Here is an 18,713-nt window from a genome sequence, read left to right on the forward strand (position 1 = left end):
GTAGATAACACTTTAAAGTATGTAAAACACACACTTTCAATGCAAATCTTTGAGGTTTGTTTTTTTCTGCTGCTCCATAACAGCACATTGGTGCTGCTGGACACAATAGCTTCAGCATTACCCCAATGATGAATAATGAGATAATAAAATCTGAGTAAAACAAATTATTTTAGGGAGAAGCACGATCTACAGTTCTAATCCTAACTCCGACATGGACTCTTTCTGGGGCCTTAAACACATTTTGCAAATGGAAACAATGCTTATGCAAGGCATTTCCAGTAGACACAGAGGTGTATCAATGGCCCTGTACAAGGCATGGGTAAGACCTCATCTGGAATACTGTGTACAATTCTGGTCACCCATGTTCAAGAAAGATAAACTGAAACTGCAACAGGTGCAGAGGAGCTACTGGGATGGACAGGAGAATGGAGAGCCTATCTTATGAGGGGAGATTGGAAGAACTTGGCTTGCTTAATCTTGCAAAAAGAAGGCTGACAGGGGATTGGACTGTTCTCTATAAACGGAGATGGCCATGGCTGAAGTCAGAACATTGGATGGGATGGGGCAGGGCTCTGAGGTGACACCAAGCTTTCTCTCTCTCGTAGGTACTTGCTGACATGCTCAGAGTCTAACTGATCGCTATATGTGGGGTCAGCAAGGAATTTTCCCCCAGGTCAGACTGGCAGTGACCTGGGGATGTTTTTGCCTTTCTCTGCAGCATGCGGATGCAGGTCACTTGCCACGATTCTCTGGCTGTATCTCACTTCATCATTACCCTGCTATTGCAGGGGCCTTGAGCTCTAGTGTACCTCAGTGCCTCCTGTCCATAAATGATCTGAACAGGGGGTAAACAGTGAGGTGGCAAAGTCTGCTGATGATTCAAATTTACTCAAGATAGTTAAGACCAAAGCTGACTGCGAAGTTACAAAGGGATCTGACGAAACTGGGTAACTGGGTGACTAAATGGCAAATGAAATTCTATGTTGATAGCTGCAAAATCATGCACATTTGAAAACATCATCCCAACTACACATACAAAATGATGGGTTCTCAATTAGCTCAAGAAAGAGATCATGGAGTCATCGTGGACAGTTGTCTGAAAAACATCTGCTCAATGTGCATCAAAAAAGATAACCAAATGTTAGGAACATTAGGAAAGGGATAGATAATAGGACAGAAAATATCATAATACCAGTATATAAACTCCTGGTACGCCCACACTTTGAATACTGCATGCAGTTCTGGTCACCCCATCTAAAATAAATACACATATTAAAATTGGAAAAAATACAGAGAAGGGCAACAAAAATGATTAGGGTTTTGGAACAGCTTCCACATGAGGAGAGATGAAAAAGACGTGGACTGCTCATCTTAGAAAAGAGACAACTGAGAATGGGATATGATAGAGGTCTATAAAATCATGAATGGTGTCGAGACAGTGAAAGTGTTATTTACCCTTTCCCATAACACAAGAACCAGAGGTTACCCAATGAAATTAACAGGAAGCAAGTGTAAACCAAACATAAGGAAATACGACTTCACACAATGCACAATCTGTGGAACTCATTGCCAGGTGATGTTGAGAAGGCCAAAACTATAACGGAGTTGAAAAAAGAATTAGATAAGTTCACGGAGGATACATCTATCCATGGCTATTAGCCGAGATGATCGTGGATGCAACCCCAAGCTCAGGTCTCCCCAAACTTCTGACTGCTCAAAACTGAAACTGGATGACAGGGGTGGATCACTCGATAATTGCCCTGTTCTGTTCATTCCCTCTGAAGCATCTGGCATTCACTACTGTTGGAAAACAAGATACCCAGCTAGATGTACCATTGGTCTGACCCAGTGTGGCCATTCTTATGGTCTCTGCCTGTGGCACATAACAATCTAGTTACCTACAAGTCTCATTCACATGGTCTCTCTTCCATTGTTAGGTTCAGTGTGTAGGTGCTTGGGAGTATTGATGGCCTGTGATATACAGGAGATCAGACTAGATGATCTAGTGGCTTCTTCTGGCCTTAAACTCTATGAATATGACTGATGGTAGCATTCTTGAGGAGCAGGGAGTCCTAGGTTTCAGTGAATTGCTTCTATTAAACTACTACATCAAGAACATAATGATGAAACTGGATTTGCTTCTCCCTCAGAATCCTCAAACTTTGACTCCGTGCCTCACTCACCTCTGCACTTCCTGTTAGATGCATGTGGTGCCCACAAAATGGCCTGTGCCACACGGATGTATCACACATGAATGTGTATACAAAACCCTTTGAAAAAAAAATAGAAGTATCATCCCAGTGCTAGGCACGATTCACACCTGTTGATTTAATCTGATCAGTTCTGAGTGCTCTTCCCAAAGAAGAAACCTGAGGGGGCAAACACTCAAAGGCCTCAGACAGGGTAGTGCAGGTGCAGCTGTGCTCTATTCAGCGATAAAAAGATTTTATTGAACAACATGCCATTTACAGCAGAGCAACACATTTACAAGGCCCTTCATAAACTAACAGTACATGCAGCTAAGGAAAGATATACCACCATAGCTGAAATTTCTACTAGGCATGCCTCTGGCTGGTAACTCAGAGCAATACTGCCTGGAAAATGGCAGTCAGCTGACATGCTTGGAGACACTTGTCTGAATTAGCTTAAGGAAGAAACTAGTTTGCTGCAGCCCTGCTCAAAATCTCCTCAGCCTGCAACAGTCAGGCAACAAATGTGAGAAGAAACAAACAGCTGGGCGATCTCTGCTGCGGTCTCCCCACTAAACTGTCAGCCAGGAATGATTGTCTTCTTCCCAGGCTCACAGCTCATGTGTCCAGACCCTAAATGCACATGGCAGTGACCGAACAATGAGAATTACATGTGCAGGCAGGAATGAACATCCCTGAAAAATCCCGAGAACACAGAGAATCGAACCACGAGTCGAGAAAATAGACACACAACTTGTACAGTCAGCTCAAATGCTTTGCTTTCCCTATCCTCTGTGTGCTAGAATGCAAACCCTGCTGTCCCTCTTCTATTGCACGGCACATCTGGGCATTTTATAAAAGAGGAGATGCACTCCACACTGTCGTTTAAACAGAAAAATGCCAGCACTGGAGACTAGCTCTGTATATTTATAGTGCAAAGAGAAAAGCCATTCCAAAGGGAAAGGATAGCTTTGAGTTGGTGAGAGTCTAAGCAATGTTTCTGCCGCCTTTAAGAACTCATTTCTTGCTACCTGATCCAAGAAGTGTTTCAGGGTTCTCTGTCATTTCACTAACAACCAAGAGACCACACATCCCATTTCCAACTTATGGAATTTCCCCAGATGGTCTGATTTTGTTTCTCAAGGTCAATGCAATATCACGTAGCAATAAAAGAGTTTCTCTTACCTGTAGCTGAATGGAGACTCTCCAGACTCCAGTATCTTGACAATACGCCTCTCATCCCACCACCACCGCACACTATCCCGCTGCTGTCCGAATCTGAACCCGGAGAGAGCCCAGAGCTTCCACTGCTACTGCAATTTTCTCCACTGTGTGCCCCACTGGACTCGCTGGGGCATTGCTGGGTCCTCATGCAGACAGGTAAAAGTGAGAGCCAAGGGCTCTGCTGTGCTGGAGGATGAAAGAGGCTGAGCACTCTGTGGTTGCACTCAAGGCAGTGGTACCTGGTACTGCCGTCTAAGGGCTGAGCTGCATTCCTAGCCCCTTCCCCGCTAGTCGGCTGCACGATGCAACCTGACATCATAGGGGTCCACTAAGGAGGCTCCCTCTGTGGCAGCTGAAAAGCTCTCAGCGGCAGTTTCCAGAAGCAGATTTGTATTAAAGCGGGTCTTGATGCATTAAAAAACCCAGGGCAGGACAGAGATCTTCATTTCCAGTCCCACAGAACTGTCAGATTAAACCGTAAATGGGGACAGCTGAATTCATGCATTTTAAAAGGCCCAAGCGAGAAAGACCTTGTGTTATCTGCTTCCCCCGGGAACACTCAGAAAGGACTTAACATGCAAACTAATCACGGTCAGTACTGGAGGCTGCTGCTGCTACTGCTATTAAAAACTAGCTTAAGTACTTAGAACAAAAATTGAAAATGAAAAATAAATGCTCAAAGCTGGAACAGCAGATTGGGATTCAGTGAGGCTGCTGCTGTGAGCATGTGAACTTCGAATAATATCATTTATCATCCACTCCCATACTATATAAACGGAGGTGATCTCTCTGTTCAGTTATGTGATTGCTTGCAGAAGACCCAAGTTAAATGGAATGATTGATGCTCTTTTTTTAGTTAATTAACATACGCTCATTAGCTTCCAAGTGCCAGAGTATGTCAATAGCATGGAAAGAAGAGGTGATCTGCAGGGATGTCGTTTTCCTGGAAGATGGAGCAACAACTGTTCTGTCCCCAAGAGCTTTGAAGCATAGCACAGGTTCCAGTGCAAAGGGACACTTCCAGATGAGCTCTCTTTGCCACACCCATCAAAAATCCTGCCTTGAGGCAGCAGTTTTGTCAAACACTTTTAAAAATAAGCTAGCAGTGAGCACATGGTTTGCACCTGTGAGAAATAAGGATTTCACATTTTTTGTTTATATGAAAAGAAGGGAACTCACAGTTAGCAAAGCCGGCACCCTTTATGGTGTATCACGAGTATTTTCATGGGGCCAGGTCAGCCCATGAGAGTTGTGCTGAGGGGACTGAAATTCTCAAGCCTATGAGTCAAAGGAAGGTACAATATTGCAGACAGACAACCTGACTATCCCATTACTTCCATCTATTTCACATCAGTGGAACCAGGAGCAGCTCTAGGTATTCTGACACCCCAAGCACGGCAGGCAGGCTGCCTTCAGTGGCTTGCCTGCGGGAGGTCCCCGGTCCCGCGGATTTGGCATCACGCCTGCAGGAGGTCTGCCGAAGCCGCGGGACCAGCAGACCCTCCGCAGGCATGCCGCCAAAGGCAACCACCTGCCCTCGCGATGACCAGCAGAGCGCCCCTCGTGGCTTGCCGCCCCAGGCATGCGCTTGGCGTGCTGGTGCCTGGAGCCGCCCCTGAGTGAAACCTGGTCAACTTCAGTGAAGTTATTCCTAGTTTACATGGGTGTAAGACCAGAATCAGGCCCACAGTCTGCTGCCCCCTTCCTCTGCCCACAAGATTCCAGGCACTAGTGGCAGCTGAAGGAGATTCCGGCACTATGGCTCCTGCACTGAGTGGAGTTACTCCAGATTTACACCACAGTTACTTGAGATCTTGCCCCTCAGCTCTGTATTTCCAGTGATAGTAAGATATTTGAGGTGGGGATGTTCAGGGAAATTGCCTGTTAGTTTAATGCTTCCCACGTCCCATAACACTCAGAGAGATGGAGGCACATCTCTCGTACATAGAGCTTCATGGCTGACATTAGTAATAGACATATCAGTTACCCTGGGTGGAGCTCTGAAGTGGCAAGGGCCCCTGCAGTAAAACAAAAGAGACAAGCATTCAACCAGATGTGTCAGCTGAGACATTAATGTCAATAAATGTAAAGTAATGCACATTGGAAAAAATAACCCCAACTATACATACAATATGATGGGGGCTAATTTAGCTACAATGAATCAGGAAAAAGATCTTGGAATCATTGTGGATAGTTCTCTGAAGACGTCCATGCAGTGTGCAGAGGCAGTCAAAAAAGCAAACAGGATGTTGGGAATCATTAAAAAGGGGATAGAGAATAAGATGGAGAATATATTATTGCCCTTATATAAATCCATGGTACGCTCACATCTTGAATACTGCATACAGATGTGGTCTCCTCATCTCAAAGAAGATATACTGGCACTAGAAAAGGTTCAGAGAAAGGCAACTAAAATGATTAGGGGTTTAGAACGGATCCCATATGAGGAGAGATTAAAGAGACTAGGACTTTTCAGCTTGGAAAAGAGGAGACTAAGGGGGGATATAATAGAGGCATATAAAATCATGAGTGATGTGGAGAAAGTAGATAAGGAAAAGTTATTTACTTATTCCCATAATACAAGAACTAAGGGCCACCAAATGAAATTAATGGGCAGCAGGTTTAAAACAAATAAAAAGAAGTTCTTCACACAGCACACAGTCAACTTGTGGAATCCTTGCCTGAGGAGGTTGTGAAGGCTAGGACCATAACAGTGTTTAAAAGAGAACTGGATAAATTCATGGAGGTTAAGTCCATTAATGGCTATTAGCCAGGATGGGTAAGGAATGGTGTCCCTAGCCTCTGTTTGTCAGAGGGTGGAGATGGATGGCAGGAGAGAGATCATTTGATCATTATCTGTTAGGTTCACTCCCTCTGGGGCACTTGGCATTGGCCATGGTCGGTAGATAGGATACTGGGCTAGAAGGACCTTTGGTCTGACCCAGTGTGGCCGTTCTTATGTTCTTATGACAGCCACCCCATGCTTCCATTAGTAGGGGAGACTGAAATGTCTTTAAAAGTGCCCTTTTTCAGGAGTTTTATTAGACTAGGATGAAATCTGAGGATTTGGTTCAGCAAACCTTAAACAAAGTTTTCTAACTGTTCACATGTAATCCCTGCCGAGGACAGACATTTTAAAAAGAAGTGTTGTCTAATGGTTTGAAAACAAGTGTTGGGTCCAGGAATCCCCAAGTTCAAAATCCCATCCCTGATACCACCTGCCTTCCTGGCCTTGGATGAGTCACTTCACCTTTATTTCCCTACCTGAGAAATGGGAATAATGTTTATCCCCCTGTTATAAACAGATAGCTAAGGGTTAATGTCTCTTTCACCTGGAAAAAAAAGTAACCTGAAGCACCTGACCAGAGGACCAATCAGGAAACCGGATTTTTTCAACTCTGGATGGAGGGAAGTTTGTGTCTGAGTTCTTTGTCTTCTGCCTGAATCTCTCTCAGCTAGAGAAGGATTTTTCTATTTCCTGCTTTTCTAATCTTTTGTTTCCCAGTTGTAAGTACAAAGAGATCAAATAGTGAGTTATATGGTTTTTTTTCTTTTGTATTTACATGTCTATAGTTGCTGGAGTGCTTTAAATTGTATTCTTTTGAATAAGGCTGTTTATTCATATTTCTTTTAAGCAATTGACCCTGTATTTGTTACCTTAATACAGAGAGACCATTTGTATGTATTTTTTTTTCCATATCTTGCTTGTGCTTTGCGTCTTTTATTTGTTCTTTGGCCTCCATTTTTGTCTTGTTAGGCATGGTTCCTGTTTTCTTGTGTTGGGGTGCCCTCCGGTGTTTATTTTCTGAACTGCAGGCTCTGTTGCCTCCTGGGGTCTGCCTAGCAACAGTGCCTTTTTCCCTTTCTTCCTAGCTAATTTTTTTCAATGTAAAGTAAACCAGAAAAACCACTTTATTTGCATGTATATAGTGCTGGTAATGACTCTCAATGGGAGTGCTATTGTCTCACACAAGACCTGTTTGTCACAGCTTAATGGTTCCCTGCTTAATATGCAAGCCACAACTGCCAGAGAGAGCAGAGAAAAAAAAATTCTCTCTGGTTCCCTTTTAAAACCAAACTGTTTCTCTCTGCTAAAAAGCCCCTAGCAGAGAAAAGAAAAATATAATATTCCTACTGGCTTCTGGATTCTGTCTATCCCACCACTGCACACCATGTCAGTAACCTAGTCCCAGATTTGGACCTTAGCGTCCAAAATATGGGGGTTAGCATGAAAACCTCCAAGCTTAGTTACCAGCTTGGACCTGGTACTGCTGCCACCACCCAAAAAATTAGAGTGTTTTGGGGCACTCTGGTCCCCCCAAAAACCTTCCCTGGGGACCCCAAGACCCAAATCCCTTGAGTCTCACAACAAAGGGAAATAAACCTTTTCCCTTCCTCCCCCTCCAGGCGTTCCTGAAGAAATACACAGAAGCAACCTCCGTGAATCTAAACAGAGGGATTCCACCCTCCCCGTTCCCAGCCTGGAGAACAGAATTACCAAGAGTCAATCTCTCTTCCCCCCTCACCCAAAGTGAATGCAAAGTCAGGCTAGTACATTTAACACACACAGGTTTTCCCCTGACTTCTTCCTCCCACCAATTCCCTGGTGAGCTGCAGACCCAATTCCCTAAAGTTCCTCACTAAAGAAAAACTCCAACAGGTCTTAAAAAAAAGCTTTATATAAAAAAAAATACATACAAATGGTCTCTCTGTATTAAGGTAACAAATACAGGGTCAATTGCTTAAAAGAAATATAAATAAACAGCCTTATTCAAAAAAATACAATTTAAAGCACTCCAGCAACTATAAACATGTAAATACAAAAAAAAAAACCATATAACTCACTATTTGATCTCTTTGTACTTACAACTGGAAAACAAAAGATTAAAAAAGCAGGAAATAAAAAAATCCTTCTCTAGCTAAAAAAAGTTCAGGCAAAAAACAAAGAACTCAGACACAAACTTCCCTCCACCCAGAGTTGAAAAAATCCGGTTTCCTAATTGGTCCTCTGGTCAGGTGCTTCAGGTTACTTTTTTTTCCAGGTGAAAAAGACATTAACCCTTAGCTATCTGTTTATGACACCCCCGCACCGGGGTTATGAGAATTAGTTACTCTTTATAATAGACAGTGAAGAGGAAAACTACTTTATAGTGTGATTATTTTTGCACTTTCCCCTTTGGTGTTCCTCCCAGGATCCTGGTCCAGCATGTAACAGGCTGTGTGTAAAACCTGGGATGATTCTTTAGAGGAAGACTTTTCTTTAGTTGCTCCAAAGGCCCAGTCAACAATTTGGTCATTTCATTCTTCTTTCTCAGAAAAGACATCTGTCATAATGATGGTCTATGCAGCTATATAATCTGTTTTCTCTGAGGAGTCTGTGAGCTGCCATTTTGTGCCTCTGTTCAGATGCAGAATGTTACAGTGTGAACATAGTATTCTCTCATAAGACTTTATGTTTGTTCTCCATTCATTGTTCTCCTTAATCCAACATAAGATACATGGACTAAAATACACACATTTTGGCCTGTATGTATGAAAAAACAAAACGATGGTGAGGGTCTCAGAAAATGATAAAGGAAAGTCAGAACAATGGATTTATGAATAAAGCTGATCTGGGTTCTGATTAGCTGGAGCGCACAACAGATCGGCTCTAAGCCAGTCAAAATCCAGGAAGCCACTATTATTGAGATTCCTAAATACTAGGACCCTAAATTTAGGTACCAGAGTTTGAAATGTTTGGCTTTAATAATTCTATCAAAGAGAAATAAAGATGTTATCCCACAATCATTTTCTCCTCCTTTGATAAAGAAATCACTTTGGGTTTGCCTCAGTACTGGGGCAGGAGAATATTTTCCTGGGATAAAGTTCTAGTCCACAGATGCTTTCTCAAATGGAAAACCCTTTGTATTCCATCACTTCTGGTTATGACAAAGCACTTAACAACGTCCAGCCACTCAGACAGCTCGTCCTTGAACTGTCCAATTCGTCTTTATAATAAGCAGCACTTGGAGTAGCAGCAATAATAATGTTCCATTTCCACTGGAGATGAGGGAGTTCCATTACATTATCTTTTAAATACAGAAAAATGAAAGACACCTGTGGTTTCATCATATTTAAATACATGCACCCTACTGTGCCTCTTAATATAAAGCAATGTCCCTGCATTCTCAAATTGACTGAAAAGGAACTCCTCCTCTTTGCTGTCCAGTCAAATCTAACCAAAATTGCTCATATTATAACACACACAGCTAAAAGAAGCATTGATTGATGGGGACAAATAACAAGAGCAAATATCGACAGTGGGATTACACACACTAAGTATAGCTAGAATACATCAGAGAGGCAGTGTGGTCTAGTGGCTAGGACACTAGATGGGGAATCAGGAGACCTAGATTATACTCCCATCTCTGCCACTGATCTGCTGTAAATCATTCTCTCTGTGCTCCTTTGTTTACCCTCTCACCCTTTGCTTGTCTTTCCTATGTAACCTATAAGCTGCTTGGGATTCTTACTATGTGTTTGTACAAGCCCTATCGCAATTGGTCCCTAATCTCAGGTGGAACCTGTTGGTGCTATTGTAACAGTAATAATAAAATAGTGACCTCATGGTGTCACTGGATAGGCACAGTTTAATACAATGTAAGGAATATCTAAATACTATAAAGCATGGCTCCAGAAATCCCACTCAGGAACCCCATCCCACCTTGGAGAGATGTCATCTATTAACACATATCTGGCAGCAACTTTTCCTTTGTACTGGTTTTCTTCTAATGGTTTTGAGGGAGCACGGAGATGGGTTAGAGTATTATCTGTATTGTAGCAGGGCCTATGAATTCCAGTCACAGCTGAGGGCCCTGTTGTGCTAGATGCTGTACCACACGTAACAAGGCAGCAATCTTTGTCCAGGAGATCTTAATCAAATATCCACTGTGTTCACCTGTTCTAATCTTTTGTGTCTGAAGATGGCTGATTTGGGGGAGGGAGGTAAGTGGAATTGTCTACACAGCAGTTTATAGTTTTCTAGGATTTTCTTTCACTTTTCCAATTAAAAAATAGATAAGAAAGGTTTTGTGGATATAGAAAAACGTTTTTCCCTAGGTAGATAGTGCACACATTCCCATTTAAATGCTCTCTAATACACAAGTACGCAGTAATGTTTCACACTGGGAACCAGCTAGCACAGCTTTCAATATATGATGCATGTGGCAATCTTTGAGAGAGTACACATTGCCAGAGCAAACACTGATGGTTAAGATTAGATGCAGTATGTCAATCTTAAATCCATTTAATCTTTCTATGATTTATAGACAGAGTGCAAAATAAAGATGACATTGCAATTAGCTTCCAACCATTTAAACTCTATAATATCCTCTCCATGGTAAAAAAGAGAAGGAATTGACATTTCAAGCTACAGCACTACCTTTTAAGGTGTGCAAGTGAGAACACACACACATGTGCGCTCCTCCCACACACTTTTTTTATTCTATAATGTCGGCTTAATAACCACTTGCCTTTCAAGAAGAAAAAGTGCAAAAAACTATGTGAGTAAAACAGCCTGTCTTGTTATTTAGTCAAACTACAAGACTGCTAAATATTTATAAGATATAATGAAGGCCTTTTATTAAGCTATTGTTTCCTCTCTTGAATAGATTTCTCCAGCAGCTGTCAAACATCTTCACATTAACTGTTGCCCAGTGTGAGTGTAACAGCCTATCCATTGCTGGGAAAACAGGATGAAAATCAGCCATAGGATGCTGAGTAAACAAACAGTCTCTCTGCTGAAAAAACATTTTCCTGTACCCAAGCAGGTCATCTTACTAAGCGAATCCCTAACTTTGCTTACATTGACACTGCTCTCTGTGTGTCCATTTAATGCAGACATAAAAACTCACTATACATGGGGCTTATACAAAAATAAAAATTGGCCAGGTTTGTGCCATGGCCAGAGCAATGTCAGGTAGTTCTCTCACCACTGGTAAGAAGGGAGCAAGCTCAGGGCTCATGCCAGCATCAGTACTGATGCTGCCGTGCACTCTGGTGTGCAGTTGAAGTGTACCCAGAGGCACCATTCTTTAGTTCATCTCTTGGGTTGTCGGAGGAATAAGGAGGTCTCATCTGGTTCACTAAGAGTGATTCTATCCCCCTAAATCAGGTTTACACTTCAACCCTGAACAGTTTTAAAACTGGTTTAGCGGAGCCAGTTTAAATTTGGGAGGAAATTTTCCCAGTGTGACAGGCCCTTATCAAACAGAGTAGATGATATCCTTGCTGTTTTGGCCAGCTGAAATAGGTTTTCATATTGAAGGCTGCATGTCAGCTGTTCCTGAGAACATGAGGGATATTCCATTTGCCTAGAGAGACAAGGCAACACCAGCCACTGTGCTAACATGTTACTTCAGAAAGTCCTTAGAGAAACCATTCCTCAGGTAGGAACTCTCCAGCTGCCATTATGTTTTATTTTGTTCACACTGAGTTCCAACACTTGGTTCTAGACACAGCCTTGTTTTATTATTCACAGCAAGTGTGGCATAAGATGCATCCTTTTATAAAACATTTACTTCGGTTTCAATGCTGGCCTTTTGATATGACGTTCCTCCTCTCTACATTCTCCCTGAGGAGAAAGCAAACTCTGTTGATTTTTGGTTCACCTGGACTACACCATCCAAATGTTTCATGACAGTCTGACAGTGGAACAACCCTAACAGGTTTCCTTGGACCAAAACCATCAGAACAGCCATCTCCTGAGGACCCTCCTAACACTCTTATCCATCCATTCTTCAAACCATGGCCCCCCAAAATCCCACCATTCCTCTCTTCTAGGAGGTCAGTGACCAGCCCTCCCTCTCTTCATTGTACTAGGCCCAGTAGCCACTCTTTGGGACCTTCAGAGGGTGCCAAGTAGCTGCTTCTTCACATTTTCTAGAAATCAGGCTTGGGCTGCTCTCTCCAATCCACTACAGTCTTGATGAAAGGAGAAGCAGAAAGTGGTGTTTCCTGTCCTCCTTTGTACTCACACATTGGAGTGGGAGATGGAAAAACATTCCCTTTTCTACTTTCGGAAACTGCTAGCACCATAGGCTCCCATAATCCCCAGTGTGCAGACCTTACAGAATGCGTTAAGTCTTATGCAATGTCAATACTCCTGTGGTGAGCCTGGAAGCCAGCTGTAATGGTAGAGGAAATGTTTCCTTTCTTCTCTCACCCTAAAATGGAAAGAGGCAGGTATTTTCCTGGACCACTCCAAAGACTCCAGCAGTTTGTGTGTGCACAGTGGACTATTCCAGGATGCCACCCTAGAAACCAAACGATGGAGATCAATTCACATAGCACCCCCTGAAAGTCTGGGAGAGAGTACTCAGCCTCAGAAAAGGGAGATGCTGGCAAGGCGAGAGGCAACTGGCCCACCTGAAGACAGCAACAATAACGCTTGGGTTCAGTCCTGGTGCTTTGAAGGAAGGAGGGAGAGATGAGCCAGGTGAAAGGGAGGTGAATGTACTTTTCAACTAATCTCATCCCAGGTCTGCAAACTGTTTGTGGATCTAGGATGTTTGCAACTAGGATCAGAACCTGAATTTTGCTCCCTGTCTCCAGACAAGTTGATCTTTTCCTCTGAGGCAGTGTACTGAGACACAGTTTCTCAGGGATATAGGGCCCAAAACATAAATGATTCATCGATCAAAGTCAATACCTGGAATTGCAGAAGGTAATGGGAAGAAGCCAGCAGAGCCTCTGGAGAAGAGTCGTGATCTATGCCCTATGGTCAACTTTGCTAAGCATGTGGACATCTGTGTACTGAACTCACTGAAGCTCCCAATTTGTTTTTTTTAAATGTACCATCACCTATGGTCTAGTCCAGTCACAGTGGCATGGGTGACTGTTGCCAGGCATCAAGAGGAAAGGTCATAGCTATCTAACTAAACACTAATGGCAAAAGCACTTAGTGTAGCAATCAATGTCACCTTAGATTTCCAGAGCAGCCAGGGAGTCAGGAGTTCCCTGCAGATTGCAAATCTCCTTGACAATGGTCCTATCTCCCTCAATAACCTTTGTAGAGCACAACCACGTACCAGTATCACCCCACACTTGTCTGGACTAAGGCTCAACAAACACATTTTCATTCAGACTCCACCACACATAGGGAAAACAATACACAAGCAACTAATTTTTAGTAAAAAGTAGTTAGAGCTGCATCTCCTCCTCCTACTAGTGTCTCATAAGTGTCCCTACTGGCCTCATTGAACAAAGGGGTGTGTAGTGGGGCAGCTGCCCCGCTCCTGAGGAACAGGGGTTAAAAGCAGCCCTGGGGAGGGCTGTGGCTGGGAGAAAGCAGCTCCTAGGCTGATTGCATAAATAGCCACAGCTGTGACCATGCCTCAATCAGGCCACAGCTGGCCCTATAAAAGGCCAGTGAGCTAGGAGCTGGCAGACTCCCTCTAGCTTTGAGAGGAAGGGACCTGGCTGCAGGGAGCCGAGAGAAAGTACTCGGAGCGGAGCAGGGCTGAGGGAAGGCCAAGCGAGCTGGGGAGCTCGGCCCTGGAAACCCCCAAGTTAGGTACAGGGGTTGCAGGGGGCAGCCCAAGGGTAGGCAGAGGCAGCAGGTCCAAACCCCTCTTGCCTATGATGAGTGGCTTTTACGCTGCAGTATGCCCCAGCAAGCGGGGGCTAGATGGTGACTGGCAGTAGCCCACAACTGAGGCAACTGAGGATTGGGGGTTCCCCTGGGTGGGGAGACCCTGAGACTGTGGGGGTATTGCCAGGGGGCAGCACCCCAAAGACAAGGGACACTGGGTCCTTGGAGGGACATGGGGGCCAGCGGCAGCAGAACACCAACCTGCAGAGGATGCACCGGAGCTGGAAAAAGACCTAATTCCCAGGACACCAGCAGGAGGCACTGCAGGGGTGAGTCCCGCCCTGTTACAGGATGACAGATTGGAACTTTGCAGAACCTTACAAGAAACCACCCTTGGAACATGCAATTAACTGTCTGACCCCAACCTCTGGAGTCTCTAAGAGGAAAGACTCAAACTACTGCATCTCGATTATCCCAGACATGAATGTAAGGATCTAAATTGTTAAAAGACCATGCACAGCATCCCCTTGTCCTAGTACAAGGGACAGAAGCATGGATGAAGATCACACAATTTTTCCTGCATTAATCACGCACCCTCAACGAATGCCATGCATCACTGCCATCATCCTGCCATACAAGGAGGACTGGAGGGAAGTCTAGGAAATTTCCAAACTCACAGAAGCCTCTGTAGTGCCCCTTGCCCAATCTGATGCAAGGAGCAAATTCTGGAAGTGGAGTTTTTACCAAACTCCATCACCTGGTCACACACAACACAACAGCAGGAGGCCTCCATTTTCCTTGCATCAGTGTATACAGTGGCTTTCCATGAATTAAATGATTATTAATACAGAGGCTATTTAAACTTTAAAGTCAAGAATAAATATTAAATGATTTTAAAAAGATCTGGTAAACGGTCATATTCAATTTTGTTATAAATAATCCACAGCTCTGTCCAGGGCAGCAATTATAAAAACAGAGCTGTGTAAGAAATGAAATGTACATATTTTTATACTGCAGCTGCATCCAAGATGTTTTTTATCATAAGATTCACCAGTGAGCCTGGAGCATTGCCCAGTCAAGTGGCCTAGTTTTCTTACCGGCTTCAGAGAAACATCCTACCAGGATGAAAATGGGCAAGCAAACACAAACATACACTAGAATGACCAGATGTCCTGATTTTATAGGGACAGTCCCGATTTTGGGGTCTTTTTCTTCTATAGGCTCCTATTACCCCTACCTCCATCCCGATTTTTTACATTTGCTGTCTGGTCACCCTAACACACACACACACACACACACACACACACACACACACACACACACACACACACACACACCCCTTTTACAATAAGCCCTAGTAGTAGTTGATCACTGAGATGGCAGTGCTAGGAAAAGCCTCTTACCCTCTCCAGAGGATTTTGTTAATATGAAAAGGTTTTGTGGCATTTCATTCTAGTTTGCTGCAGAATTCCTGAGGTTCATGTGTAGGTCATAACATCAAATGTTCACTTGTATTCAACGCTGATCTCAGAATATTCTATACCTCCCAGAAGATGCAACTTTAATGGTCCCTTTTGCTGGGGAAGTGTTTTCTAAAAACCCAGGGCACCCCCTATTGGTCAGTCCAAATTCACTTTTCATTTTTTTTTTTTAAGTAAAAAGTTTCAACTATTTCCATATAAATAACCCCCACTGGGGGCTCCTATGAATTTCAAGTTCTCTGAGCCAGCGGCACTCAGAACATTAGTATTTATTTCTATTGTGGCAGTACCTAAAGGATCCCAAATAGGGATTAGGGCTTTATTTGACTAGGCAAAACACAGACAAGCTCCAGAATCCTCACAATCAGAGCCTAAGATTTAAATAATATGCAACTGGTGAATAAACTAACACTCAGGATGGAGGCAAGACAAGGTAACAGAGTTATAGTGATGTCAGTAGTAACAGGTGGCTCCTGTGATCTATAGACATCTCAGCAAAGGTAGGGATTTGAAACAGGCTAAGGCAGCAGCTTTGTGAATTGTACTGGGGAGTTCTTCCCAAGCCTAAGCGGCAGTAGGGGGGGGAAATCACAAAGGTGCTTGTGGGAATAGCATATAGGCCGGCAATAAACGCCATCATTGTTGACAGAGCAAAGGAGGGAGGGGATGACATTGCGATAAGAAATAGTTTGTCTTCTGGTCTCCAAGGCTACTCCGTAGCCTCTGTGTTAGAATTTTATTAACCACCATAAAGCAAACAATTTTTAAACCAACTGTTCATAATACTCTGCTTAAGCAGATGATTAGTGCAGATGTCGGTCATCCTGATAAGGATTAAAATCTGTATACCCAGTGTTCGTTTATCAGGGTGACTATATTGCTGAAATCATAGGGGGAGATTTTCAAAGCACAAATGGCATTTCTGTGCCCAATTCCCACTGACTGTAAAAAGGAGTTAGGTGCCTAGCTGCCAACTGTGCCTTTGAAAATCTTCTACATAATGTTCTTTCTGCATCCCACTCTGAAACTGCTAGAGTTATCAGCTTATCTTTCTGCAGATATGGTTATCTGGAGAACACAAGAACCTGTTTAATAAAGTGTGAGGCTTGCATTTCAATTTTAAAAAAATTCAGGTAACTGGAAATTAAGTAGACATCTGATCTCATGCATATTCCACATAAAAATACAGCACATATCCTTCTTTAACATGATCTCTTAAATACTGGAGACATTTAGTCCTCAAGGCTCATTTAGTTGTTTTAGTGCCTACTTAGCAACTTAGAGAATTCTACTGTACCTACCCCAAAGATCTCCAGCTAGCATGAGGCAGACACTCTGTTGTGTTTGTCAGAACCTAATTAAACCTTCAATTTAGGTGAGATCATCTTGAGCTAGGTGAAGTTCCCATGGGACAGTAGAACATCACCTTTCACCATCAAGTCTTGCTGTACATTATTACTATTGATGTATTTTTATCAGTTGCAGGTTCACACTTTGCACTTACAATGTGACTTGGAGTGAGGGATGCTGACAACAAATTGGGGACAAAGTGCATTCTTCTGGTCCACGCTGTGGGAGAACTAACTCAAACAAGTCCCGATGCTTCCCTCCCACAGAAATCCCACAGGGAGGACTCAATAAGTTAACAACTCTGCAAGGTTTACTCTTCTGGAGTCAATGTCACATGGGAGGGGTTTGCAGCCATGCAGAGATGGCATGGCTGACAAACCATGCTGATCCTCTGGGAGAGCACAGCCCAAGTATCAGAATCCTAAGGCAACCCCCATGGCTGGACCTTTCCTCTTCATTTCCATATCTTTTTGGTTATCTCTGCCTGACTAAGCCTACAGGAGCACCTGGGTCCGAGATGTTTTCTTCATGTTTTCTCAGTCTCCCAGCGCAAGCTGTCACGGGTACACCGCAGCCATCAGCATGCAGGGTCTGAAGCTCTGGAAGTGTATAATGTGCTGGCGTGGCGAAGTATAAGCGGCTACATTGAGAGGAAGGACTGTCATGTAGTTAAGGCACTAGCCTGGCATCCAGGTTTAACCTGGGTTCAATTACCTGTCCTGCCCTAGCTTTCCCATGTCAACCTTGGGCAGGTCCCTTGGTCTTAGTGCCTCAGTTCTCCATCTATACGATGGAGATAGATGGAGAATTCCTATTTCACAGGGGTGTTGTGAGGATGAAGTTAACAATGACTGTCAGGTGCTCAGATACTACAAAAACCAGGGCCATTGAACTACCCGAGAGAGAGAACTTCTGTGTTTGTGTCAAGTATTAGGAGCATTCCCTTTCCCCTAAACCTTCTCTTCACTTACAGACATAATACTCATTCCCAGGATGCACCGGGACAGTTACTGAGACATGTCCTTAGTTAGTTGAGTGAGCACAGAGAACGCATTGATGAAGAAAGATTTATTACACTTCATCAGACCATTCATTCAAGTATCCTGCCTTCAGCCATATCCAACACCTGATGCAAATCTTGCAAGGTGCATCTAATCAACGTTGCAATGTTTAGATGGAGAAAAAATTCCTTCCTGCCCCTCACGGTGATTAGCTTATACCATGAAAGATGACACTTGGTTGCATTGTTATTGCTACAAGGGCTGCAAATACTGAGGAAGCATTCAAACTTTCAAGTCCACTGACAGGACCTAGAGAGATATAGTGAGTTACCCTTGCGCCATCTGTAATATTCTGGTAGTAGTAGCTACTTGCAGAAAAAGCCTTAACTGCACAGCTTTAGCTGAGGATATGTGAACTGTAAGGGCACATTCATTAATATTATAATAGAATTGGATGATATTGCCAATACTATACAGTTTCTGTATTCAATGAAACAGAAATTAATTCTTGCACAACAGTTGTCAAAGTAAGAATGCAGCATACACACCAGGAAATGAGATACGCCGTTTCCAGCCCACGCAATCCAAGCCTGTTGGGGTGCTCTGGGAAAATGGATGCAACTTCAGGGGAAGAATCTCAAAGGCAACTGGAGAAGTGATGGACAGACTCATTCTAGCCTGCAAGAAAGAAAAGGAAAACAAAGGCAACATTAAGCTTAGATACCCAGAAGTATGAATTATGTGCTTCATCCTGAAACATTTCCTTCCAGCTGTAGTGATTGCTAGTGTGAGTAAGAGAAGGATTTGTAGGATCAGGTGATTTATAGCTAGGGAGATGGGTCTGTCCCATCAAACAGAGCCTCTTCTTTAAAATGGAGATTCAAACAGTGATGGAGAG

General features: G+C 43.4%; 1 protein-coding gene across 1 annotated transcript in view; it reads right to left on the minus strand.

Moving 5' to 3' along the window:
• LOC127056308 (uncharacterized) overlaps nt 1–18,713 on the minus strand; it is a 279,257-nt gene that overhangs the window by 171,727 nt on the left and 88,817 nt on the right. The window contains 1 exon segment of the mRNA XM_050963972.1: nt 18,364–18,493. Coding sequence (XP_050819929.1) covers nt 18,364–18,493 — 130 coding nt within the window.

This window comes from Gopherus flavomarginatus, chromosome 8 (assembly GCF_025201925.1).
Source record: "Gopherus flavomarginatus isolate rGopFla2 chromosome 8, rGopFla2.mat.asm, whole genome shotgun sequence".
Taxonomy (NCBI): domain Eukaryota; kingdom Metazoa; phylum Chordata; order Testudines; family Testudinidae; genus Gopherus; species Gopherus flavomarginatus.